Here is a 27908-nt window from a genome sequence, read left to right as displayed (position 1 = left end):
AAAAAAATTATAAAATATAATATAATAGTTAATAAAAATTGACAAATATTTATAATCATTGATTTATCGATAGTTCATCAACTATATATGGCGCGTTTTCGACCGGAGGCACCGGTTGACCTGAAGTGATGCTGTGACCGCGTGCTCTCCGCCCTCTATCTCGAAAACGGTTCACCGTATAAAAAATTTTTGTTAACAAAATTTGTAGAGAATTTTGTATTCTACAATATTGATAATAAATACAAATAGCAAAAAACCCATAGGAAAAGAGATATTTCCAAAAAAAGCGCAAAAAACCGATTTTTGTGACCTTTGACCTTGAAATTTAATAGTTGCTTACACCCTACCATATGTAGGTTTTGAGACAACTTTTAGGGTGTCAATATACAAGTATTTACAGACTTACAGCTGGGTATCTCGAATTCCGAGTGAACGTCCTATAATGACTGGACTATAAGGCATTCATTTCACAGAAAAAAGTATTGAGCGCAATTTTCAGAGCTCATCCACGAGAAACCTGTAAACCTCTATTCCACCAGATTCAAGTCCTGACACTTCCATGCCTTCACATATTCCAATTGATAATGTATGTGAGAGAAAATGAATATATGTTTTTCACGAATAGTAACATTAATGGACATAATACACGTCAAAAAGATAACATTTATGACCTATTTTGTAGATTATCGACGGGCAAAAACTCACCAAATTATATTGGCATAAAATGTTTCAATAAAATAAAAACTTTCATTTATACGAATACTAGTAAAATGTGGTTTAAATCTGATTTGCATTCGTTTCTCTACAGCAATATGTACTACACGGTGGATGAATTCCTTAAATTCTAAGATGACTTCATATTAATATAATGGCTGTGGTATACATTTTATTTACTTCATACATTCTATACATTTTAATGTGCTATGACAAAACTTTACATTTGTCTTTTGTATTACTTTTTCATGTAGCTGACTAGTCCGATATATTTTTTGCAGTATGTAAGTAATTTCTATTGTTTACATTCGTGTATGAATTTTGTGGATGAAAAAAAGATTATGATTATGATTCCATTTGAATTGACTCTCAGTTATGATTAGTTACAATTTCTATGGATGATATCTCGATTTCAATATTTTTTAAAAATGTTTTTACATTACATTCGACAAAAAATCTATAATCCTCAACTTACCTTACATATTATAATGAGTTATTAACGTTCATATTTGAAGTTGAAATGAAAATATGTTTTTCCCATTAACCAGCTGGCGCACCCCTACGAACGACAACCCTCAGAAGTCGAAACTTGTTTGAGCTAAGGACAAACGAGGTCTTACCTTTTTACGTATGATTTCTGAAGTGTTTTTCTCAGAAATGAACAAAAACTGCAGAATTTGAAATAAAATCTATTCATTTATTGAAATTAATTCGAATTCAGTTTGAAGAATACAAAAAATGATGCTGTTGAATTTCAGTGAACATTGACTTGGTAGAACAATGTATTTCAGGAAAGCTTTTGAAATAAAACAGAATCAGGTCATATCCATGTCAAGTTTCTAGGTGCATGTTTGATGAGCTATTCTAGGAAACTACATTATTAGTGGAACATTTTAATTGGATGAACCATTAACGATGTGTGATGTGAAAATTTTCATCTCCATGACTTCATGGAGGAAACAAAAGTGTATTCAAACTTGCTGAAAAATATATGCCATAGAATTGGCCGGTACCAGATGAAAATCTATTACATGTTACTTCAGTAACACGTTATGGATTTTGCAGAGTTTGAAAAAAAAATATTATTTTATTGAAATGAATTGAAATTTCGTACGATGAAAGAAAAAAATAACAGTGTTGAATTTCACTGAACATTTGCTTGGTAGAACAATGTTCAGTGTTGAATTTCACTGAGCATTTGCTTGGTAGAACAATGTTTATTATTCTTCCTCCATTCTGGCAGTTAAGAATGACATGTTTATATTGTGGCCCATTGGATGAAAAAAGAAAATTTTTGAAGCTAGAGATGGACATTGAGAAAGTTAGAGCCCAATACTCAGTTTTTCATCAAATTGAAGGGGTAAACGAAAACAAGTACACTCAGCTACACAAAAATACTATTTTTGTTCCAAGAGTTTCGATACCAAAGTGAAATACGGGCCCACGATGCAAAATGGGGATTAACTCGAGCGTCATAGAGACATATTAGGTTGCAAAGCTTAGACGATAAAAAGAAAAAAATGTTATATAATATATACCTTTTCATCGGTGGAGAAAGCGGCTATAGATTTTTAAATTTGTATAAAAATACTGTTGCATGGACATACTCGAGCGCGTCAGATATTGATAGCATCAATGTACTACGTATTTTCAATAATGTTGGTATGTTAATCTGATCGTTTGCATGATGTGAGTGGTTGTACGTAAGGGTTAAAAGTGAAAAGAAAAAAAAATTAGTCGAGCGCGTCAGATTTTCGAAGGGGGTGTTAAATGCAACAAAAAAAGCTCTCATTCAATATTCTGACGATTTCGATCTGACGCAAACTCGCGGCCATTATTATAATGTGCAAAAAAATTCGGAAATATATATATATATATATATATATATATATATATATATATATATATATATATATATATATATATATATATATATATATATATATATACAGGGTGTTCATTTGAAAACTTCCCACCACGGATTTATCGAAAACTACTGATTGAAAGAAAAAACGCCGAGACACGTCAGAAGATACATCAAAGGGGACAACTTTTTAACCAATAACTACTTCACCCCCTTTCACCCTCTGCACCCCAGGATCATTTCCTTGAAAATTTTAAATGACAAGGGGTATCGAGTGATAGCTTGTTTGAAAAGTCTTCCGAAGTCCTTCATTATGACGTTTATTTTTTTCAAATCGGTCAATTCGTTTTCCAGAAAATTAAAAAAATATTATTGATCCTAATTTGGGAATTTTCGAAACAATACATACAAAAATATTACATTTTATTTCAATAATTGTTCAAAATGTTGCCCGTTGGTGGCCAAACAATGATATAGGCGATGTTCAAATTCCTGACGGACATTTTCAAATACATGTTGTTGGATATCATGGCAGCTGTCGATAATGCGTTGACGAAGTTCATTCAAATTTGCAGGTTGGGGAGTGAACACAATGGACTTCAAATGGCCCCATAGAAAAAAGTCTAATGGCGTCAAATCCGGGGACCTAGCAGGCCATTCTATAGGCCCTCTTCGCCCTATCCATTTATCGGGAAACTCGTTGTCTAGCCATTGTCGAACCGGAAGAACATAGTGAGGAGGAGCACCGTCTTGCTGGAAATATATCTGAGCCTCATCAAGTGTAGGGTTTCCATCCTCTTCGATTTGGTTTTCAATGGTTTCAGTGATAAGCGGATTGATAGTAGTTTCCAACATATCCAAATAAATGTCTCCATTTAAATTTCTATCAATGAACAATGGCCCAAGCACTTTGTTTCCTAAAATGCCTGCCCATACATTAATTTTTTGAGGGTACTGGGTGTGCCCTTCCACAAAAGCATGCGGATTTTCATTGCTCCAATACCTACAGTTATGCTTATTAACAAATCCATTTAGATAAAATGTGCATTCATCAGTGAAGCAGACATTCTTCACACGAATGGTATTATCATTAATCGCTGCAGTCATTATTTCACAAAACTCCACTCGCCTATCAAAATCATCTTCGGTTAACTCTTGCAATATTTTCATTTTGAATGGATGAAATTTATGGAGTTTAGTAACTGTGTGTACAGAGCCTAATGAAATATGAGTCGCAGCAGCAATTTTGCGTAACGAAGTATTAGGATTTATTCCAAAATGACCTAAAACTTCAATTTGAGCGGCTTCATCCAAAACTCTTCTATTATCACGTTTTTTATTTGCAACCGATCCAGTTTGAGTAAACTAGTAACTAGGTCCAAAACATACCTATGCGAAGTTAACTTATCTGGATGTCTGGCATTAAACGTGACGGCAGTTTGCCGAGCACATTGATTTTGGGCACCATAAATCAGAATAATTTCCACTCTTTCGGCTAGTGTGTAAACCATTTTCGAAATAGATTCTGAATCAATGATTTACTTTTCACGATCTGAAAACTGTGACAGAGGTAACTGACAGGAAATTCAATTCCTTCTTTCACCTAGCAACTGAGAATAACTACACATGTAAACAATAAAAACAGTTCGCCTAGGATATCTGTGTTGATGAAAAAATCGCGAAAAAAATTGGGATTGGTATTTGGTTATTGCCACGTCTAATCATTCTAACTGCTGTTTATGTTGGTAGTTTTCGTTTTGAATTATAAACGAATTGTGGATTTGGCAAACCTCAAATGTAATTGAAATGAAAAGTGATATTTTCGTGTGTTTTTGTTTTCTATCGGAACAAATAAAAATTAATGCAGATTTTTCTAATTTTCTGGAAAACGAATCGACCGATTTGAAAAAAATAAACGTCAAAATGAAGGACTTCGGAAGACTTTTCAAACAAGCTATCACTCGACACCCCTTGTCATTTAAAATTTTCAAGGAAATGATCCTGGGGTGCAGAGGGTGAAAGGGGGTGAAGTAGTTATTGGTTAAAAAGTTGTCCCCTTTGATGTATCTTCTGACGTGTCTCGGCGTTTTTTCTTTCAATCAGTAGTTTTCGATAAATCCGTGGTGGGAAGTTTTCAAATGAACACTCCAGTATATATATATATATATATATATATATATATATATATATATATATATATATATATATATATATATATATATATATATATATATATGGTTAATTTTTATGTTTTAGACGTGCTGGCTCATAATCTGACGATTATCTGGAGGGATTCGCTCAATCTGACAAAAACAATATTTTTTTTCATTTTTTTTTTAATTCATTGAACTTAATCAATTGAAAAGCTCAGGAAATAGCATGCAATTAAATAACTGTATGTCTTTTAAGCAGAATACTTGTATTCATAAGAAAATAATTTTAAAACAATGCTCAAAAAATGTAATTTGTTATAATCTATTGATTAATTAATGAAGAAAAGAAAAATGAAACTTTCTATGTTTTTTATCACTTTTATTTTTAAGTAACGTTACTGCAGTTTCCTCCTATGAAGACATTTTCAAACTTATATATTGTATTAGTACAATATCAAGTGGTCAACCAATGACCACTCCCCACACCGTGGGGTGAGTTATAATTGGGTCATTGGGTCCAAGAATTATGTGCCCTAAGCAAGCGCAGTGAACCAAGAATGACAGACTTCTGCATCTGTGCGGCTAAGATTTCTGCCTTAGTGCGGCAAGCCGGTATGATTTTAAGATTCAAGAGTAGAGAGGACATCATTCCCCAAGGACTCCAATAATCAGAACAACCATCTTGACAGAGTGATCTGGATAGAAGGACTATATCAGGCTTATTAGCTCGTATGAGCCTGAGGGTGGAGAACGAATAGTTCCAATAAATTCGGCACTTCTCATTCCCCACAACGGATTCAATATCCCCCGGAGCGTAGGGCAACACCGGTGTCTCGTCAATACTGTAAGAGTGCCGTAGATGATAATATAGCACTCTTAGGGCCGCGTTATGTCGATGGATATATGCCGAGACTGCATATGCTGTACATGCTGATAGCAAGTGCATTGGGGACTCGGCGCCTCGCGGCAGGCCCTGCACCTTGTGTCAGAAACCTCTATACCCATCACGCGACTGCGGTAGACTAAGGTGTTGAAGACACCATCCTGGCAAGCCATTATGAACCCCTCAGTTTCTAACTTCAGCCCACTCGACCTGAGAAAAGCGAACGTCACGCGCTTTGATAAGTCAAGGTCTCCAATGTTATTGAAGAAGACCCCATGCATTGGCTTATCCTTGTGTTTCCGCAGGAGTAAGGTGATTTCTGCGGCTTTTATCTGAGCTTTTTGCTGAACGGGTTCCAACTCGGTGACAGAGTTGTGGTCACCTTGTTCAGTGTCGAAAACTATACCGAGTTCATTACCTGCTCGTGCAGCTGCTCTAAAGAGAAATGCTCCAATTCTTGCTCTCTAATGGTCACGGACCATGCAGAGGGAATCCGAACTCCTGACGACTTTACAGGCTGTATCCAGTACCATTCTCTCATGTTGACACTCCAAACTCAAAAGTCCACGGCCTCCCTGTTGCCGGCGGAAGTAAAATCGTGGAACGAACGATTTGGGATGCAAACTCCTATAGAGATGCAACATTTTTCGCGTCTTTACGTCGAGTTGATATAGCTCCTCCCGAGTCCACTTCAGTACTCCAAACGAGTAGAGTAAGATTGGAACGGCAAGCATATTTGTTGCAGCTACTTTGTTCTTCCCCGACAGTTCCGATGACCAGATCTGTCGAAGTTTGTGCTGATACTTGCCGTAGAGAGAGTTCTTCACTGCTGTTACCTCTTGTGAGTGGCGTTGTTCCACCCCGAGGTAAATACAGATCTCTTCGGCATTCAAATGATCCAGGATGCTTCCATCTACGAGCTGCACATCCTCTCCGTAGTCCCCGCATCGTCCTCTTTTGAGATGGACCATTGCACATTTGTCTATCCCGAATTTCATACCGATAGCATGCGTGTACTCTTCCACCACCCCCAAGGACTGATGGAGATCCTTCTCTCCAGAGGCATAAAGTTTACGATCATCCATATAAAACAAATGGGCGACCTTGTGCCTCCGGTTTCCGGGGTGCCACAGTTATACCCTCGAGTATTTCTGAGCGCAACGGATAATGGCAATAGTGAGATGCAGAAAAGAAGAGGACTGAGGGAATCACCCTGAAATACACCCCTTCTGAAAGTAATCCACCCTGTTTGTACTCTTGCTTTGCCAGATGTTATGGTGAAGCGAGTTCGCCAAAGTGGTATCAGTTGTTCAATGCATCTCACTATTTTGTCGGGCATCTGAGCAAATGCAAGATGAGCTCATGCGAAATTGTATCAAATGCCTTGCGGTAATCGATCCAGGCCATAGAGAGGTTGCGCTTATATTTTATAGAGTCCTGGGTTACACATCTATCGATGGGCAGGTTCTCTTTACATCCAGCGACTCCTCTCTTCGACCCTCTCTGCTCATATATCCGTTCGAACACTCGGTCAACTGCGGTGAGTATTCGTGTGTATGAGATGCTTGTAAACAACTTATAACACGAATTCAAGCATGTTATCGGTCTGTAATTCTTAGGAATCGACAAATCTCCGTTCTGAGGGATAAGAACGGTCCGCCCCTCGACAAACCAATCCGGAATCGGCTGCTCTCCGTCCAGTCATGAGTTGAAAGCTCTGGCCAGATGGCGGTGGGTGCTTGGTAGTTTTTTCCACCAATAAGTGTTCAGCCCATCTGGGCCTGGAGCAGCAAAGTTCTTGAAGCCCACAAGACCTCTTCGAACGTCATCCGGGGTTATTATTATCATTATATTATTATTTAATTCTTCTGTACTATTGTCTACACAGTAATATTATTAAATTTTCACCAGAAAAAAACCACATTCATTATAAAACGGTTATTCTATATTATTCACTTACAGTATTTTCATTGTTTCAGGAAAAATCATATTATTCTACATCCTCTTCTACATTGCGTTAATAGGATTCTTCGCTGCATTGATGGCAGTGTTTTATCAAACTTTAGACCCAACCAAACCAAAATGGGAACTTGAGAAGTCATTGATCGGCAATAATCCAGGTGAATACCTTTTGAGACGATGTATATGTATCAATGATTTTTATGCTGCTATGATAAATTGTTGTCAAGAATATTGGGATTCACATAAAATTTATTTTTGTTGAGGAAGCAATCTACAGGGTGTTTCAAATTCGAACCTCACCATTGGGATCTCGGAAACTATGAGATATACGAAGATGGTGAAATTGGGGCAAAGTTGACTAACAATATTGCCGTTGAGAAAGATATCCGTTGATGAGATATCCGAATATGCTCGGCTTCATTTTTCGAAGGATACGAAAATAAATTGCACTTCCACATTGCTACTTCTTCCTGTTACCTAAAGTTGTTTTCAGATTGTTATCCGACGTTTCGTCTTCCGGCCACCATCATCAACTTTATTTTTTCTTATGGCGCTGCATTGGATTCTTTCTGTTTTGAATATAACCAGATTTTACCTTCTCAATGATGTATCATAAGTTATCATTCTTTTTCGAAGAATTGGAGATATTGAAAACAATTATTTATCATCATGATAGGCTTTGACATTGGTGTTTCTTAATTTGACTTTCAATTTGTTAGAATAGGATAGAATATTTATTCAACTATGTTATATACAAAAGTACATTTATTGCAAGTCAGTTAGATTAAAAATACATAAAGACATATTTAAAATATATTAAAATACCTAGAAGGACATAGTAGCGACAAATAAAGATTGCCACTTTGAGTATATTTAGGATCATTCTAATCCCATCTGAATGGGATCTAAAAGGAGTGTTCAAGATGTTGCATATATTCTTTGAACTCAACTACTGAATAGAAGCAGTGCTGCTAAAGAAATCTTTTTGTCTTTTTTTGAAAGGAAATTATATTAAGTGACTTGATATCAGATGGTGATTCATTATACACATGATAGTCTGGTGAATTTCTTTGGGAAACTGTAAGCCTGTACCTGGGAGTTCTATATAATCTGATCATCTTGTATTATATCATAGAAATGTACTTGAGATTGTGTTACCAAATTTCTTGTTTGTCTATGTGTTTCTGTAAGAGTCTCATATACAGTGTGACCCATTTTTAATGGAAACACCCCTCTAAAATTTGAAGTTGTAAACCGATTTTATTAATTTTTTTTTTGGAATGTCAAGTACTGAAAGCCTAAAATATTTCAGACGAAGCGGCGTTGTCGCTTCTACTATAAAGTAGCGGCTTCTTTGGTTTTTCAAAAGGAACACCCCGTATTTAATATCATATTATGATTCATTATAACTTTGTCAACAAATTCATATACTATTTCCCTATACCTATCTATTACCGTTTCGAAGATATAAATTAATTTCGATATTTTTTTTATCAAACATGAACTTTTATCAATGCTGATAATCGTGAACTTTCTTGCACTAAAACAATCAAATTTGAAGTGGAGTGGAGTGATACTATGAGGATCTTCACTCCAAGTCAAATTTTCATTTGCCTCATACAGGGTCTTCAAAAAATGCAGATACTTTGATCTCATGAAAAAATGAGTGGAACTCAATTTTTTCAAATAGAACACCCTATATATTTCAACATTTTTGAGGTCTACATCCAATTTTAGATCAACTTTGTTCAGATAATACTATTTCTATTTTGAACAGTTTTCGAGATAAACTGTTTCAAACGGAAACTGACGTGGTTTTCTTGCTCGTTTTTTTGAATTCATCACTTATTTTGGATATTCAACATTTTTTTTATACTTAGTAATATTTCTTTTTGATCGAGTTTTTCAACTGTCTCAGATCAGTCAATTCGAAATTGGTATGTACCTACCTTAGAAAAAGTTACAATTTTTATACATTGAGGTATTGGTCTCTAACGTACAACAGTACACATTAATATTTTTTTAATAGTATGCTTTGGAAAAATAAATAAACCAATTATTTAACGTCAGACTTTCGTTGGTGGTTTTGACTGATTGTGATAGCTACCAATTATAATATAATAGTCATAGTCATTATAATGTCAAGATTAGGTTACAGTAATGAAGATTTCTTGAATTTATTAATAATTTATGGTGAGTGCAATAGAATTGCAAGTAGAACATGCCGAGTATTTCATGAAAGATATCCACAACTTCCAAAGCCGAATAATAATGTGATAAATCGACTACAAAAAAACTATAGGTTCAATGGAACCTTCCGTCCAAAAATCATTCGTAAGAAGACTAAAGTGGATGATAATGACAATGGTATAACAGTTTTGGGATACTTTCATGCATTTCCAAATGCTTCTCTGCACGAGGCTGAAAGGAAGATAGGTATACCCTACGTGACAATTTGTCGAATTCTTAATAAGCATAAATGGCATCCCTATAAGTTCTACTGTGTCCAACATTTGAAAGAGACTGATTTACCTCGTAGAGTAGAATTCTTTGAATGGTTACTTTTCAAGACTCAAGAGGAAGAACATTTCTTTGACAATATCATATGGACAGATGAGGTCAAGTTCACAAAAAATGGAGTTTTCAATAGACACAACAGTCATTATTGGGCGTCAGAAAATCCCCATGTTGTCCGCCAAAGGGGTTTTCAAGAAAGATGGCAATTCAATGTATTTTGTGTCATAAAGAATGAGTCAATTTTTTATATCGAGTTTTATGATGATAATTTTAATGCATCAAAATATGAAGTTTTACTGAGGAATGGAATTCAAATGATTTTAAATAATAGACCAGGAAGAGAACGTGTATGGTACCAAATGGATGGTGCTCCACCCCATAATTCATAAGCTTTAACCGAAATCTTCGAAGACAGATGGATTGGTAATAATGGACCTTTTCGTTGGCCTCTAGAACACCAGATCCATCAGATTATTTCGTGTGGGGTTTCATTAAAAATATGGTTTACTCTACTCCAATAACAACAATAGAAGATATGAAATCGAGACTGCTTTCAATAGTTTGACTCCAGACTTGATCAGAAGCACTACATATGACAATCTTTTGAAGAGATCACATGTTTGTTTAAGTAGAGGTGGATATGTGTTTGAACATATTCTGAAATACACTGACGATTAAATTGACTCATTAATTTATGGGTTTATTATTTTCAGTTCGTGTTTCAGCGTTAATAAAACTATTGTGTGAAGAAAAGTTTCATTCAATGGTTGAGGAGTATTTTAATAATTATCTTTTCGTCGTATTATCTGTGATTAATTGAGAAACATCAAACGAAATCTGTTTTACAAAAATGAGTGATGAGCAAGGAAACCATGTCAATTTCCGTTTGAAACAGTTTATCTCGAAAACGGTTCAAAATAGAAATAGTATTATCTGAACAAAGTTAAACAAAAATTGGATATAGAGCTCAAAAATGTTGAGATATACAAGGTGTTCCGTTTGAAAAAATTGAGTTCCACTCATTTTTTTATGAGATCAAAGTATCTAAATTTTTTGAAGACCCTGTATGAGGCAAATGAAAATATGACTCGGAGTGAAGATCCTTGTAGTATCACTCCACTCCATTTCAAATTTTATCGTTCTAGTGCAAGAGAGTTCAAGATTATCAGCATTTATAAAAGTTCATTCATATCTTCTAAACGGTAATAGATAGGTATAGGAAAATAGTATATGAATTTGTTGATGAAGTGATAATGAACCATAATATGATATTATATACAGGGTGTTCCATTTGAAAAATCAAAGAAGCCGCTACTTTTAAGTAGAAGCGACAACGCCGCTTCGTCTAAAATATTTTAGGCGTGTAGGTCATATTGACTCATGCATACTGTGTAATTTTCAGGTTGATCCGTTGAATAGTTGCCAGAAACGGCTAATTAACGCTCATCATGAAAAGCCCTGTATAAAGTATAGTCCTTTCATTGACAGACTTTGAGGCATTTTCAATAAAGAGAGGATTTAGGTTAGCACAACATTCCCGAATGGTATTCTCTGAATAATCCTTGTTTGCAAGTGATCTGTGCTCATACACTTTTTTCTTTCTGTGCGTATCCACGTTCAAATTTCCTCTAAAAAATATGGTCCAATTACTGGGTTGTGTAACACACACCACACATTTGTGAATATTGATCATCACGGCATTCTATTACAAAATTTGGGTTATTGTTGGATCACCATCGACAATTTTGGGAACTAATTGTTACCTTCGACGTGAAAGTTGCCTAGTCTGTCCATAAAATCTTATGAGGAAAGGCGATATTATTTTCTCTCTCACTTTGGAAGCAAAAGAAAATCCTACATGAATATCGAAATCTCTTGCTTTAAAATTCATGAACTTGGGGTTATAGGTATGGAATTTATTTTTGTGCAAAATTTTTCTCACAGTTTCTCTGCCAACCCCTGTATCTTCACTAATACTTCTATAATATTAGTTTTTTCGTTTTCAACAACGCTCAAACAAACATTGAGTTGTTCTTCTTCATTATACTTCAACGACTTGATTCATTAAACGCATTAACCAAAAGCCTACTAAGGGAAAATTTTATTTTAATTTGAACAGTACCTACTATTTTCTTCCCGGCATGTTGCATTAGTCTTGTAATGTGAAAAGTCACCAGATTTTATATCATGTTTAGTACAAATCGCTTGAACGAAAGTCTTTTGAATAGTTATAAAACTGTAGGTCAACGTTCATTTTACAGAAAAGTATGATATTTCGGGTTAGTTTATAAGTGAATTTTTGGTCAGAAAAACAATCAAACTGGATACATATCTATTAAAAAAGGAATACGAGTGTATTAAGAATGAAGAGAAATACGTTTATTCGATTACTGACAACTGTATCTGTAGAGTAGGGAGGGTGAGAGAAGGCCCACATCACTTAGGCCAAATGTGACCCGAGGAGTTGTCTTCCTTGGTCATCGTCCATCCTGTCCTTTCCAGGTCACTGGGAGACATCTCCTTTATATCGGCAGGTGTAGGCCAAGACTCGCCGAACACACACTCTCTCATTGACGATAACTCCGGGCACTCGCACAGGACATGCCTGGCAGTCTCACCTTCCTGACAAAATTGCTTCCTTTGATTCCATTCCATATCTTTAGGGATTGAGCATGGGTGTAACGTTTGACTAGTTCCGCATCATCAGGGTTTAGGTGTCACTGGGTCCTAAAATTCTTAGTCCAGCCGCTTTCTTGGCTAAGAAGTCGGCAATATGATTACTTTTACTCCTGTCGTGCCCTTTAACCCACCTCAGGATAATGTCTACCGAGGTTTTGAGTGAATCTTGGTGACACTTCAGTACTAGCCCTGAGGTGACACATTGTCTGTTCAAGGCTAATGGGGTTTGTCTCGTATCACTGCGGATTGTTATGTTTTTGCCAGAAATCACTTTCCTGGCTATTTCTTTTGTGGCGATTGAGATACCAGCCAGATATATTCGAACCACGCTGGTATTTCTTTCCATTCCCCATTCAAACCTCATGCTTATTGATTTGGAGTAAACTCCATATTCTGAGCCTTTTTTGGTTTTCGAGCCGTTTATACAGGGTGTAACTGGATAAGTGTAAAACATTCAAGGAGGTGATTCCTCATCGAAAAAAAGAAAGGATCTTTCATATAAAGAAATTTCATTGGAGCATCCTTTGATAAAATAAAACCCCTTAAAGGAGGTACATGAAATTTGTATAACAATTTTTTTCACAAGCACTAAAAAAGTTATAATATTGAAATTAACCTGACGTTTTGTACTATCAAAATGACACTTAGCCAGAAATTTATTTGGTTTACCCCATGGTTGTAAGGGGTGGAAAACGCAACCCCTAAAATTTATTTCCAATGTAACTTTTTGTCTTATTATTCGTTTACAATTTGGAAATTCATTTCCGATACTCTGTTTCATTTTAAACAAAAAATGTCGCAGGGGAAAGGGTTAGAAGATTCTAGAAAATATGCTGAAATGTATCCTCAACGGCATCATCCTTCACATAGAATATTTGCCCGATTTCATCAACGATTACGAAAATATGGTTCATTCGACAAAAGAACGCAGGATTGTGGTCGCCATCGAGAAGTACGAACACCACAGCTTGAGGAAGTAGTACTTAATTTGATTGAAGAACAACCTACTACTACTACTACTAGAAAGATTGTTTTCCAGCTAAATGTTGATCATATGACGGTATTTCGAATTTTAAAGAAACAACTCTTATACCCTTACCATCTGTAACGAGTACAAGCACTGTTACCGCGAGACTTTCCGAACCGTCTTGAATTATGCAATTGGATGCTGGAAATGATTAGAAGAAATTGTGACTTTCTGAAGACGATAGAATTCACAGACGAATGTAGTTTTTCTCGGGACCAGATTATTAATTTTCATAATTACCACATATGGGCTGATGAAAACCCTCACGTTATTGTCGAAACTAACCATCAAGAACAGTTTTCTCTGAACGTGTGGCTCAGAGTTATTGGGGATGATTCAATTGGGTATCATTTTCTACCTCCTCGATTGAATAGTGAGGCATACGTTCAATTCTTAAGAGAAGTGCATCCAGTACTGCTGGAGGAAGTTCCTTTGGGCGTCAGAAGGGATATGTTTATATGCATGATGGGGCTCCCGCCCATTTTAGACAAGTAGCACGTCGGCATTCACTTGAAACATATGCAAATCAGTGGATAGGTCGAGGAGGACCACAGAACTGGCCCGCTCGATCCCCGGATCTCAATCCTTTCGATTTATCTATTTGGGGCCTATTACAGCATTTGGTTCATCGTAATCCTGTTCACGATGTAGGTGACTTAAGAAACAGCATCATCGATGCGTGCAGGGTAATCAGAGAGACTCCAGGAATTTTTGAGCGAATACGTGGCTCAATGCGCCGACGTCTAGACGCATGCGTAATGTCTGAAGGTAGACATATTGAACATTTACTATGATTTCTATATGTTGTGTGTTTTGTTATTGATAAATTAGTTTTGTTCATTACCCTTTAATAGTTTAATGCAGGTACTAACTACAAAATAACAATAAATCCAGTTCGTATTTATGACGATGTATCTCTGTAGTTGTTCATATAATAATTTTTTGCTGCGAACTGGTTTATTTTGGACAACAAACCCAAGAGACATTTTGAATGGTTAACAAATAATAAGACAAAAAGTTACATTGGGAATACATTTTAGGGGTTGCGTTTTCCACCCCTTACAACCATGGGGTAAACCAAATAAATTACTGGCTAAGTGTCTTTTTGGTAGTACAAAACGTCAGGTTAATTTCAATATTGTAACTTTTTCAGTGCTTTTGAAAAAAATTGTTATAGAAATTTTATGTACCCCCTTTAAGGAGCTGTATTTCAACAAGGGGTGCTCCAATGAAGTTTCTTCACATGAAAGATCCTATCTTTTTTTTCGATGAGGAATCACCTCCTCAAATGTTTTACGCTTATTCAGTTACACCCTCTATATATGCGTATTGCATTTGTAGCATCTGCCTGTGTTCTGTTTCATTCGTATTTTGTAAGGTTTATTAAACACAAACGTTGGGTTCAATTGCATCACTGATTGTCTGCAGCAAAGGTTGCGCAGTAAGTGCTTCTCGTCAAGGGCTCAGCCACATTTGACCCATTCCTACCTCGAGGTTTCCACCAGCCTTGCGCAATCGTAATATGGCCATTAAAGCAACTTCCTCAACGTCTAAGTTCAGAGGGGTCAGACCAGTAATTAATTCCATTGCCGTGGTTGGAGTTGTTCTCATGGCTCCTTTGATGTTTAATCAAGTCAATCGCTATATTTGACATAACTTTTGGATGCCTGTTGCTTGTAGAACTTTCGGTCCCCATGCAATGGCTCCGTACGTTAACATAGGTCTCATTATTGCAGTGTAGATCCAGGTGACCACACGGGGTGAAAGACCCCATGTGCGTCTCCCCACCTCTTCAGAAAAGATTAGTTTGCTTTTGAAGATTTCGGGAGGTTTTGAGCCTGATAAACTTCTTCTTCTGGTGAAAAGGTCCATCTCAGTCTTCTTGGGATCGATCAACAGTGGGTGTTCCTTACACCATGTTTCTATTAATTTTAGCCCATTCTGCGCTCTATCACACAGTGTGTTCACAAATTTGCCGGTCTGCATAATAACTATGTCATCTGCATATGCAATTGTGTAGAATCCATTATTGTTAAGCTGATTATTCAGGGTAACTATGGATTAATGACATATTAACGTCCATACATTGAAAGTCCAAGTCAGTTTCACAATGAAATGAAAAAAGTAGATGAACTTTGCAACAACAAAGACGAATTTCTGAAGGTGTATTTATTTCTTTTTATGGTAACATGCCAATGTGGGTATTTTCTGGGCAGGATATGACATTGAAATCTCGTATTCATCAAAACTATGAAACTTGAATCATGTTTCGTTCGAATCGATAGAGCGAAAGACTCGAAAAATTAAAAAGAAATTGGAAAAAAATTGAAGTGGCTGTAGAGAGCAAGTGTATAAAAATAGAAACTGAGCAATTTTTTTTGACCTCTTTTAAAATTTTTCGAAAAGAAATTAATTTTTTGAGGATTTTCGCAAAAATAAATTTGCACGTGACGAGTATATACAAACTGCGATGTCAAATTTTCAATATATCTATTGTCGTCAACTTCATGTGTGCCACTGTACTTCACTCACAATATCCGATTTTATCGAATTTGCATTTGTTGATTTCTGCATGAGTATTCGTATGTGAGAATTTTGATAACTTGATTTTTTTCCTAGGATTGGGATTCAGGCCTATGCCACCAGAAAGTAATGTGGAAAGTACTTTGATCTGGTATAAAAGCAGTGACAAAGGAAATGTTAATTACTGGCAGGAAGAACTGCGAAAGTTTTTGAAACGTAAGCATTTTTTAGCTCCTCTGCATAACATGTGTGTCAATTGCAATTTTTCAAGGTGTCAGCTCGACATTTTTTACTGTTCCATCTCTGAAATTGGGTCTTTATTTATTGTTTTTGTTTAATAACTTATTGTAATTGTATTGTATTGTGATTTGACTTATATCCCTGTTCTGTAGCGGGGTGTAACCTGTAGAACAGTGTATGAATAAATAAATAAGTGAACAAATTATTAAAATGCAGCTCTAGACTTGTTGGAAGCAGTGACGGCTCGTGCATTGGAGAACAGGGGAGGCTAAAGTCATAAAGACTATATACACACAGAAAAGTCCGCCGGAGGCGCGAACATTTTTTGTGGTACAGCACCTATTTAAAGCAAAATACGTAATATTTACATAAATGCAAACAAAAATTGTGTAATGCCGAAAATGATACGTATAAAACTGACAATTAAGAAAACAAGGAGAAAGGGTTATCTTTGGGTTATTTAATATAAATAACTTTTAATTTTTCATTTTTGAACATCAAATTTAATGAATCTGAAGCCAAACCAGCAAAGTTGTTTTATAATTCCGTGGTGTTGCAACAGTTTTTTTTTTTGGTTTGAAAGGGTTATATTTTTAGGAGTGATTAATTTTATTTTATTAGTATTTTATTATTATTTCCAAAATGCTAATTGATTATATTAGATGATCGGTGAACACAATACAGTTGTATGCAAAAAAAGTGTTTTATATATTTGTCATAGAAACGTTTATGAAATTAAATTAAAAAACCATCATAAAATAGTCAGGAAATTATCACAGAAACGTTTTTGCAACTAACTTATAAAACTTATTTTCTTATAAAAGTAAATTGTTATGTGGCAGTTTTATAACACTTTTCTGTGAGATATTTATGATAGTTATGAAACTATTTTAAGCTTATTTCATAACTGTTTCCTGTAGCTTTAATGAAATTAATTTATTGGAATGCTTTCAGATAATATTTTATTTTCATTACCATATTGTCACTTCAATGATAATTTCCCAACTATTTTATAGTATGGTATATTAACTACAATTCAAAAACACTTATATAACTGTTATGAAATCAAATTGCTTTTGCTAATATATATTTGCTGCCACCAAGAATAAAATGCAGCATTTAAGAACAATCAGCTGACATCGATTCCTAATCACAGCTTTGAAAAATTCTTCAAAATTTTAGTTATGTTCAGTACGAATATTTTTGTTTAGTTATTGGGACACCATCGATATCGTGGTGAAAATTAATTTTCAGCAACTTCTAAATATTCGATTTTTATTAAGTATATGTACCCCATAAGTAAATTCAATATTTTTAATTCATTCTTAATTTTAGACACTGTGATATGCATATATATGTGTATATATGTTATACTTTCAATATGATAATAATTCCATTGTGTGGATACTGTAGTGGATTTTTTTGTTTGTATCCCGAATATTCAAATAAAAATGAATAATAACTCAATGGCGGCCATTTGAACATTCATTGGGGGTATATAATAGTTTTAGATTCAGTTCGAGGTGTTTCAAGTAGACGAAAAAATGACTTGGTGTTCCATGAAAAAAACTTACTGGAAGCTTTCAGTCGCCCTGTATTATGAAAATACTAAAAAAAAACACTCAAAACTATCCCACCTCACCTGGTGCTTCAATTTTTTTCGCGAAAAACAGGAAAAGGTTATTATAATAGTTAAAACCCGTCGTTTAGCCTTTATAATCGATGAAAGAAACTTTTTAGCCAAAACATCCCGACAGATAATATTTATCCAAACTGTATGTGAGAAATCCTTTATTTATACAAGCACTTTTGTAGAAACCTACAGCTTTAAAAGTGGTCCGACTCTGCCGCAATACCATCACTCCCAGAACTAAGTGTTTCTTAACAGTTTTATAGGGGTTACATATTATCTAAAATACGTTGAAATACTTGCTACTGATACCAAATTGTTTTATAGAACGACGCCATTTTAAATGATAGCAATCCGGGATACTGAAATTACATGAGTTGAAAATATGAAATACCGCATATATAGTGATATTTACAGCTGAAAAGTACATAGATATTATAACATTATAATATTCAGAACCAAGTGAGTTAAGTTTGCGACTAGAGAATCAATACGTTGACAGAGTGAATTTTTGTATAATTAATAATTTTTCCGAAAAAATTCATAGATGAGTGGCGCGCTTAAATTTTGCTAATAATTGGCTATATATTTGTCAATAAAATTTCATTTGCAGTAATAATATCAATCTTCGAAACACAAACAATATCTTTAACAGTTTTATGAGTGCAAAAGTGAAATTTCAAAGTGGCTTCAACCTTTCTATTGCTTAGTTTTCAGTTGGTGACATATCAATTATATTTTCCTAATGTCCAATACAAGATTACTTCTTGCGTCTTCAAGAAAACATTTTTAACACTTTTTCATTTTATTGTTTTCGGCTGTATTATATTTTATAACGCCTACTTGGAACTACTAAAAAACTCTAATAAAACTGTCTTCTGATTATTTTATAGGTATCGCTTAAATATGTTGCATAAGGGAAGTCTTTACAAAACTGCTTTTTGAGACTGTTAGACAAATTTTATGGTAACTGCCAAAATGTTTATAAAACTGTTTTGTAGTGTTTGTAAAAGGCCTTACAAAATATTGATAATAACTATAATGTTTCATAAAACGGTGCCAATTTCCTATTTATAGCAGTTTTATAAACGCATTGATAACATTTCTGGGAGAAATGTAGTTTTATAATTTGTTTCTCCGAAACGTTTCCGCAACTATTATAAAATACGAAATTGCTAGTTGGGAGACTTGCAATTTTGAAACATTTGAGGGTCGCTATACATTACGGTTAATTTATTTTTCAGTAGAATAATATCGAAAAATGGATATTGAGCTATGAAGTCGTTATAAAGTTTTTGGGGAAAGTCTTTGGTATAGGACGGAAATTTTTCAAACAACAACAAATCAAAGTAGTTTAATTTAAGTAAATCTTCAAATCTAACTTTGATTTGCATTAAAAAGGTGTCCAATATTTCATTATGAATATGTTTATAATTTTGTCTCAAATCGGGTAAATCTAAATCGATTTTTCTTTTTTTCGGCGTCTGCGGTTCGAGAGTTAAATCAATTGATATTAAAACATGTATCGTTATTCATAAAATTCATCAAAATTTCAGTTAAATTGTTTGACCATTGTTTTAAGTAATTAATATCTGTTGATTTATTTTGAAGAACAGAAAAAACAACAAAGGTATGTTCAAATATTAATTTAAATATTTCTAACAGGGAACAAAACTTGTGATCATTCAAAATATATCTGAAACCTCTCGCCTCCCCAAGACTTTAGTCGTCGGTTTCAAAATCGTCACTGTTTAGGATAAACTCAAAGACATCAATCAATTTGTCTTTGTTTGAATCCACTGAAATTACTGCTCTAGATGTAGAATTTCAACGCGTAGGAGCAAAAGTTGACATTCGGCTACCACATATTTCATTTAAAACATGGCTCCTTTTGGTGGATTTTGAAAAGAATACTGAAAATTCAGATAAACTTGAAAAAAATACGCGAAAATCTTTTATGTTGTTGCACACTTTGCTTAATACTAAATTTAGGGCATGGGCATGACAATGCGTAAAAAGTGCATGGACTTTATTTTAGTTTGTACACCATTTAAATGGCCGGCCATGATCGCAGCCCCACCATAGGTTTGCCCAATTAACTTTTGCCTAAAATTATAGGTGTCACACGTACGAATTAAAATATTAATCATCAGCTGTGCGCCCAGATGAAACATCATGAAAACCCATAATACGTTCCACCACATTTCATCCTTTTTCCATGCAAAAAAAGAAACACTTTCAATCTCCTTGCTTATATTTTCCTTAATAATATATGCCACACTGTCTATAAGCTCATTTGGATGGTTTCTGGGGTGCTCGAAAAACGCTACCGTTCAAAAAAGTGCCAAATTGTGAATCATATTTGCCCCTTGTAATTGCCCCAGATAATCGAATCTTCGGTTTCATCGTGTCCGCGAAAAGCTAATTCTTAGGAACCCAAATAAATCGTAATATCGATAAGTCTTTTTAAATTCGACCGATTTTCCCTAACCTGATTATTAAAAGAAATTATGGCCTCTTTTTGAGTTGTATCTGAAGGTGTTGCTATATTTTGTTTGCTAAACAATTTTAATTCACAAGACGAAAATATATGCTATTTAGATTTAAAATGTCTTTCTGTAGAACGAGGTAAATTTTTAAATCGGAGTATGCTATTTTAGACCACGTTTGGTATTCGGTTTGTACGGAAAATAAAACACAGGACCAACAAAACGTCTTTCTCGTTTAATGGAGCCGGTTAACCAATCGCATTTATCGTACCAACTAATATTAAATTCTCGATTTTGTCGATTATTTGACGATTTAATCGAAATCAAATTTGGTTGAGGCCTTCCCAGAGTTTTAATAATGTATAATTATAAAATAAAGATTTTTTAATTTCGTCCTACTTATTCATGATAAATGGAAAAAATACTTACCGAAAAGTGAAAACTTGAAAACACCTTGAAATTGGAAGAAAACACATTAGAAAAATTACCAAAAAGCACTGCTATAATATAATACTGCCTGTTTTATACACAAATAACAAATATTACCAAGAAACACTAAAATGATTTACCGAAATATTTTTCAGTCCCGGTCCGTCACGGCATCCCGTCCGAATAAATAAATAAAAAACAAAGGCAGTCGTACACTAACGGAGACCAACTGGAGGCTAGCCTCCTCTGATGCTATAATTTCTGCAACTAAAATTACAAATCGAGACGTATGTCACTGATTGGATCGGTCTCGCGGGGCTTGTGTTTTTTAAAGCGTTCGGAGACTTAGCTTCCCTGCAACGTATCAACGTATGGCATTCATTATTTCGGGTTGACGGTTTATTCGTTATTCGTTCATGGGCGGTGCGTTTGAGGTCTGTTGATGCAGGATGCAGTGTGGTACGTACTACGTAGTGAGTGATAGTGTTTTTTCGGGCATATTATGTATTTATATTGAAAATTACTGGTTAAGTAATGATGCCCAAGCATTTTTAGAAAAAAATAATCATAATTATTTGTCAATATCTTTTAATTTATTGCGATGAATAGCCTCAAAATTTTTGGGGAGGCTAAGCCTCCCTTGCCTTCTCTAACGAACCGCCGCTGGTTGGAAGGTATGATTTAAGAAACTTCTTAAGATATTATGTTATTCATTTCATTTAATTTAATTTCCCATACAGATTCAAAGCCTAATTACATAGAAATTCTTATTCCGAACTGTACAGGGTGTTTTCTAACTACGGACTGAAACTGTGTTTAGAAATGTAGATGAGCTACAAATTGAAAACCCAGGGAGCAATTAAACAAGTCCACGTATCTAAAGTCGTTTATAAAGCCAGGTGATGGTTCGTAACATTGCAATTTTTATTCTGCACAATTATATCTATGTCTAATATACTATGGTCTTAATTATACATTTAGTACAGTCATTCTCCAACTTGTGATTTTTAATTGAATTTTGTATATATTTCTCTTTTTGTTCATCTTGTTTTTTCATCAAATTATATATTTTCATTTTGGGCTGAGATAAAAAACAGAGGATGTATCTTTTGATACAATCAACTGATTTTCAGCCTTTCCCGTTTCAGTAAATGTTTACACATATTCATTGCATCATTCTAGAAATAAGGACTTATTTTTATTTATTTTTAGCCTATGAACGGGATGATACTACTACTGCAGCTCCCAATGTGATACAATGTGCAAAGCATCAAAGTCCTCCTCCCGGAAAAGTTTGTGAAGTGAGGGTTACTTCAAAATGGCATCCGTGTCTGTCAGAAGCTGGGTTTGGATTCGAAGACGAGAAGGGTGGCCCATGTATATTTCTCAAACTCAACAAGGTGAATATTGATGGTGAAAACGATATTTTTAGCGTAGATTTGATAAAAAATCAGTTGAAACTTGACATGACCTGATGAATTGGTTGAGGCTTTCAGTGTTACTATCTCCATTCGCGTTTGAAGGCAGTCGTAGTTTGGAACTGCATCCAAACGTTTTCAAATCAGCTCAGTACGTAGTTACATCTGAGGTACCACAAGGTACCTTCTTTTATTTTTTATTTTTAATAGTGTCTTGGCAACCTCTTTGAATATTCCTAGCCTACTACTTGCAGACGACCTGAAACTATACGATAGGTTGCTTTTTATGTTTCGGGATTCGACAATTCTAGTGTTGCAATCTGGCAACTGACAGCTCCATCGTAAAGTTGGACATTTGTGAGCTCATACGAACTCAGAACTTTCTGACATACGCGCGCTATTTGTTTTGTTTACAGTAACATAAAAGATTCATCTCGGACCAAAAATGGAATTAAATCGTGAACATTTTCGTGCGATTATTTTTAACTACTTTCGGCGTTGATCAAATCAGCAACCGTGTATGGAGGAACTTAAATTAATTTTTGACGATTAAGCTCCATCAAGGACCAGTGTTTATCAATGGTATGGTGGATTCAATCGTGGTCGTAGTTCACTCCGAAACGAATTTCGTGAAGGTCGTCCAAAATCAGTTGTTGTTTCGAAAACTATTGATGCTGTGCGCGAACTGATATTGCAAGATCATCATGTGACCTATCGTGAGATTGAGACAACCTTAGACATTAGTGGGACCAGCATACGTTTAATATTGCATAAACATTTGAATGTCAAAAAAATTTGTTCGCTTTGGATCCCACACAATTTATTATTTGCTCAAAAAAAGGCTCGTGTCGATTGGTCGAAGGAAATGCTCAAAAAATACGATCGCGGTGCTTCGAAACACGTCTATGACATCGTATGAGCCCGAAATTAAACAGCAGTCGACTGTAAAGATGAGCCAAATTCAACAAAAGTTGTTCGCGCACGAAGCACTCCCAAGCAAATGTTCGTGTTTTCTAGGAAAAACTGGACATGTCGTAACCGTATCAGAACAACGCAGAACAGTCAATTCTGAGTGGTTCACAACCACTTATTTGCCAGTTGTCTTCCAAAAAATCAGGAAAATCAACCGCCGAAGACGAATCACTCTTCACCACGACAATGCGAGCTCTAACACATCGCCTCAAACAACTGCATTTTTGAGTACCCAAAACATCGATTTGATGAGTCATCCGCCGTATAGTCCTGACTTGGCACCGAATGACTTCTTTTTATTCTCGCACGTAAAAAACAAACTGAATGTAAATGTAAATGTAAAATGATATCTTTCACAACAAAAAAGCGAACTTCAATGTACGATTATTCAAACTCGTTTACAATACTACAACCAACCGCGTACATGAGATAAAAGATCTTGGTATAACATACGACAGTAAATTAACATCTACAACATACAGGGTGTTAATTAAGTATGTACCATAAATTCAACAGCCGATTCTTTAGGTAATTTTAAGACGACATGTTCGTATAAAAATGGGTCCGCAAATCCTTCGTTCTCAAGATACAGGGTGTTAAAATAAAAAAAAAAGTTTTTCGTAAATATCTCAAATATCCTTTATCTAATTTCATTGTAATTTGGCAAAAGTATTTATAACATTGAAGTCGAAGGAGGCCATTTCCAACACTTAATTTAGTGCAATTCGCTAGTCTAGATGTTAACCCATTATATCCCAATGTACTCTAATGGGTACGCAAACAAAAGCCTACAGTTTTCTTCGAATTCATGAATGAAAATCATATTACAGTGAGTTACTTCTGAGTTCTGTGTAATTTTGTCAACAATGACACGCTTTTGCTAACTGATACAGTGCATACAGCTGGTTAATATTGCATAAAATCGACTTGTCGTGCGTCAGCCTCATTTACTGCATAAAAATCAATTGTGGTGTATATAGTGGTGTGAGTAAAAAGTAAATTTTGAAGAAATAGCTAGCACTTTGGAACTGGTAAGTTGAAAATTGTTCATGTACTCATTTGAGTACAATGGGTTATAGTAGTCCTTGTGAAGATTGACAGTCATATCTATAGGCTGTCATCTCACATGTCTCTTTTTTGCAGATATTCATGGAGCAGTCTGAATTCACGAAAATTCCTCCTCGTACTTTTTATGAAGGGCACAGATATCAACATTTGCAACATGCCTTAGAAAATATTGCCTCCACAAGCAGTCATAATGTTATCAATATTGTTATTATTCCGCCGGGTGCAGATCCACAGACGGATGACGAAGAATTTGATGATAATTATACCCAAGAAGATCCATATTTTGTGCCAGATGATGTAGCCGGTGGAATTGAACTTCAACACATATGCAGCGACAAATAAACGAGCGAAGAAGGATACGATTTGTCGCTGTCAGTTCTACGTCAAAAACTATCATCTTCCACAACCAAACGTCCTGGAAAAAAATTTCTGATGGATACCAAATGGACTAAGGGACATGTAGAGACACTGACATGCCAACAACGTCGGGATATGCAGATCGCCTCGATATCATTAAAAATGATTTAGAAAATCTAGAGCCTATAGCAGTTTTTGAAAAACTGTTCGACGAGGAAATATTTGATCTTTTAGTACATCAAACCAATTTATATCCATCTCAGAACAATGAACATGCCTTCTTTGTTTCAAAGGCTGAAAGGAATCTTTTTGTGGGAATTATTCTCCTTACAGGATACCACAAATTGCCAAGTGAACGAAATTACTGGAATCTTGATGAAGATTTAGGTGTATCAGTCATTCAAAATACCATGTCACGTAACAGGTTTCAAGAAATCAAGAAATAGGTTCATCTGGCAGATAATAATAATTCAGATAGGAATGACAAGATGGCTAAATAACGTCCTTTGATATCTCTCAATCAAAAATATAGGAAATGGGGCATTTTTGATGAAAATCTATCGGTAGACGAAGCTATGGTGAAGTTCTTTGGTCGCCATTCCAGTAAACAGTATATCAAAGGCAAGCCAGTTCGGTTCGGATACAAAAACTGGATGTTCTGTAGCTCTTCTGGGTATTGCTACGCATTTGACACCTACTGTGGTGCCAAGAACTACTCGCAATCTGCTGGAGCAACTGATTTGCTTTTAGGTTCTAAAGTTGTTCTGGATCTCCTGAAATCAGTTTCGATTTCCATACGCGGTAAAAAGTGGTGGTGGGTGCTTTTTACCAACATGCTAAATATGACGGTAGTCAATGCTTGGAGATTGTTTCAAGTTGCAAATAACGAATCTATGGCCTACTTGAATTTGAGAGAATGATAATCCGCCATTACTTATCTTGTCACAGAAAGTCCACTTATACTAGACTCAGACACATTGGTCAGCTACCAATAAGTGTCCGGATGAAAGGAGCTGGTCATTTTCCACAAAAGTTAAACAAACAGTTGAGGTGTACTCAATGTCATCAAAGGGCCAGGTGGAGTTGCTAGAAATGCAAAGTCACTCTCTGCAACGAACGAGACTGTTTCAGTAGTTACCACTCCTAAAACTGTGTTTCATTTATTGTGAAATGTAATATCTGTTTATTTTCGTCAAATAAAGTAATTTCAGTACTTTGCCTGTTTTAGTAGTATAACATCCCATTGTACTCATTCGAGTACATGCATTTTTTAGAAAAACAAAAAAGTTCTCAATGACTGTTACATTTACTCTTTTGCTCACAATAATGTTATTGCGATAACTCGCAAGGATAATTACACTTTTTTCAAAAAAAATGTCTTGGGATATAATGGCTTAATGTTATTTAATATATTTTGTTATTGTTACATAACTATTAATGAAAAATTGTAAAAATAATAATTTCCAAAAGAAAGATTCAATTTGGTTGCACGGGCATTACTACCGCACAAGCCTAGGGTTACAGACAGAATCGGAAAAATCTTAAGGAGGCATAAAATGAAAACATTGTTCAATCCCACCAGGAAAATTATAACCTTGGTTGTTTAAACAAATCAAAGAGAATAAAATAAAACAAGGCTACACAGTTGCAAACGGTTACTCAGTTTTTACGAGGGAGCTATGGGTCGTGAGTGGGACGAAAAATACAAAATTAACCTCTCTGGGCGCCAATCAGTTTAGTTATCAAAAGAGAATATATATATAATTATGTAACTGATAAATATAACTATAAGGATCAATGATGTCGTGGAAAAAAATATATATAAAAAGATATGCAACAGATTTCTGAACACACACTAAACATTTATTATGAAAAACATTGTAGAAATACATATATCATAAATTATGTTCAATCTCAAAAAAAATATATATTTCAGGATTTTTCTTCCTGTAGCAATATGCAATCGTATACGTATACCTTTGCCTTACACCTTGGAAATAGTAATAAAATCCTGATATTTCCTAATCTGAATTTCGGTAAAACAGAAACTGTATCGAATATTTTTTTCTTGCGAAATATTCGTTGGAGCGCAAATAAAAAATAAATAAAAAAAATATATATATAGCTTATCTGGAATTTCTTTCGAGGGCCGCCGGTTACATAGACTTCGTCCAATTTCCCAAGGATGATTACTGATGAATTTCACAAAAGAGTGATCAGAAACTACCATAGGTGACAGTTGAAATTGAAAGGATCCAAAATGCCGGTCGGTACTATTCTTCTACTTTTGTACATCGAATGATGATTTCAGGTAGAAATCAATATAATAAATAAAATTGAGGAGAAGGAAAAAGAGGCCTGAAAATGAAACAGGGCTTATTTGGGCACTTGGAACTTCAGTTTTTATTATCTTACCGTTGGTGGAATGTGGCCTCAAAGTGGAAAGGGTCCAAAAAAATATTTGCTGAGATTTTTCACTGAACAAGGCTCGTAATCTGTGATGTTTTATAGATCCATGAACTCATGATACCACCACAAAAACTTATTTTCCTTGTGTGATCTCGACAATGCTTCTCATTTGAACTCTTCAGTTTCTTGGCTAGGAATGGCAATTTTAAAGGGAACATGAAATACCGTCACGCTACGGAAATATTCACTGAGGGCAGCACCCACGGAGAGACAAAGTTTAGGATACGATAAGACAATCAGAGGTGTTCAAAATGTTAAATGATGTCTGCTATATTATTTTTCATATTCATTAAAACTGATGTTTTTAGAGTGTACATACTGACAGTATGAGCCATAGCTGATATTGGAAAATCACCAGAAATTAATTTAATCGCGAAATAAGAAACATACCATCAAATGAACTTTATTGGGTCTCCGAACATTTTGATGTTTCCTGGATGTGAAAATGAATACTCTGAATATTGGTTTGTTCGGTTTTTTTTTAATTTTTCTATACAGTGTGTTCACTCTTGAA

General features: G+C 35.0%; 1 protein-coding gene across 1 annotated transcript in view; it reads left to right on the top strand.

Annotated features, from left to right (window-relative positions):
• LOC111504506 (sodium/potassium-transporting ATPase subunit beta-2) overlaps nt 1–27908 on the top strand; it is a 49846-nt gene that overhangs the window by 6426 nt on the left and 15512 nt on the right. Inside the window, exons 2-4 of the mRNA XM_023159069.2 lie at nt 7594–7734; nt 16419–16538; nt 22323–22510. Of these exons, the coding sequence (XP_023014837.2) occupies nt 7594–7734; nt 16419–16538; nt 22323–22510 (449 nt within the window). The remainder of the gene's footprint in view (nt 1–7593; nt 7735–16418; nt 16539–22322; nt 22511–27908) is intronic.

The sequence above is a fragment of the Leptinotarsa decemlineata genome, unplaced genomic scaffold (assembly GCF_025532065.1).
Source record: "Leptinotarsa decemlineata unplaced genomic scaffold, Ldec_3_MD MMD2_tig00026374_RagTag_RagTag, whole genome shotgun sequence".
Taxonomy (NCBI): Eukaryota; Metazoa; Arthropoda; class Insecta; order Coleoptera; family Chrysomelidae; genus Leptinotarsa; species Leptinotarsa decemlineata.
This window is presented reverse-complemented; position numbering and strand designations above follow the sequence as displayed.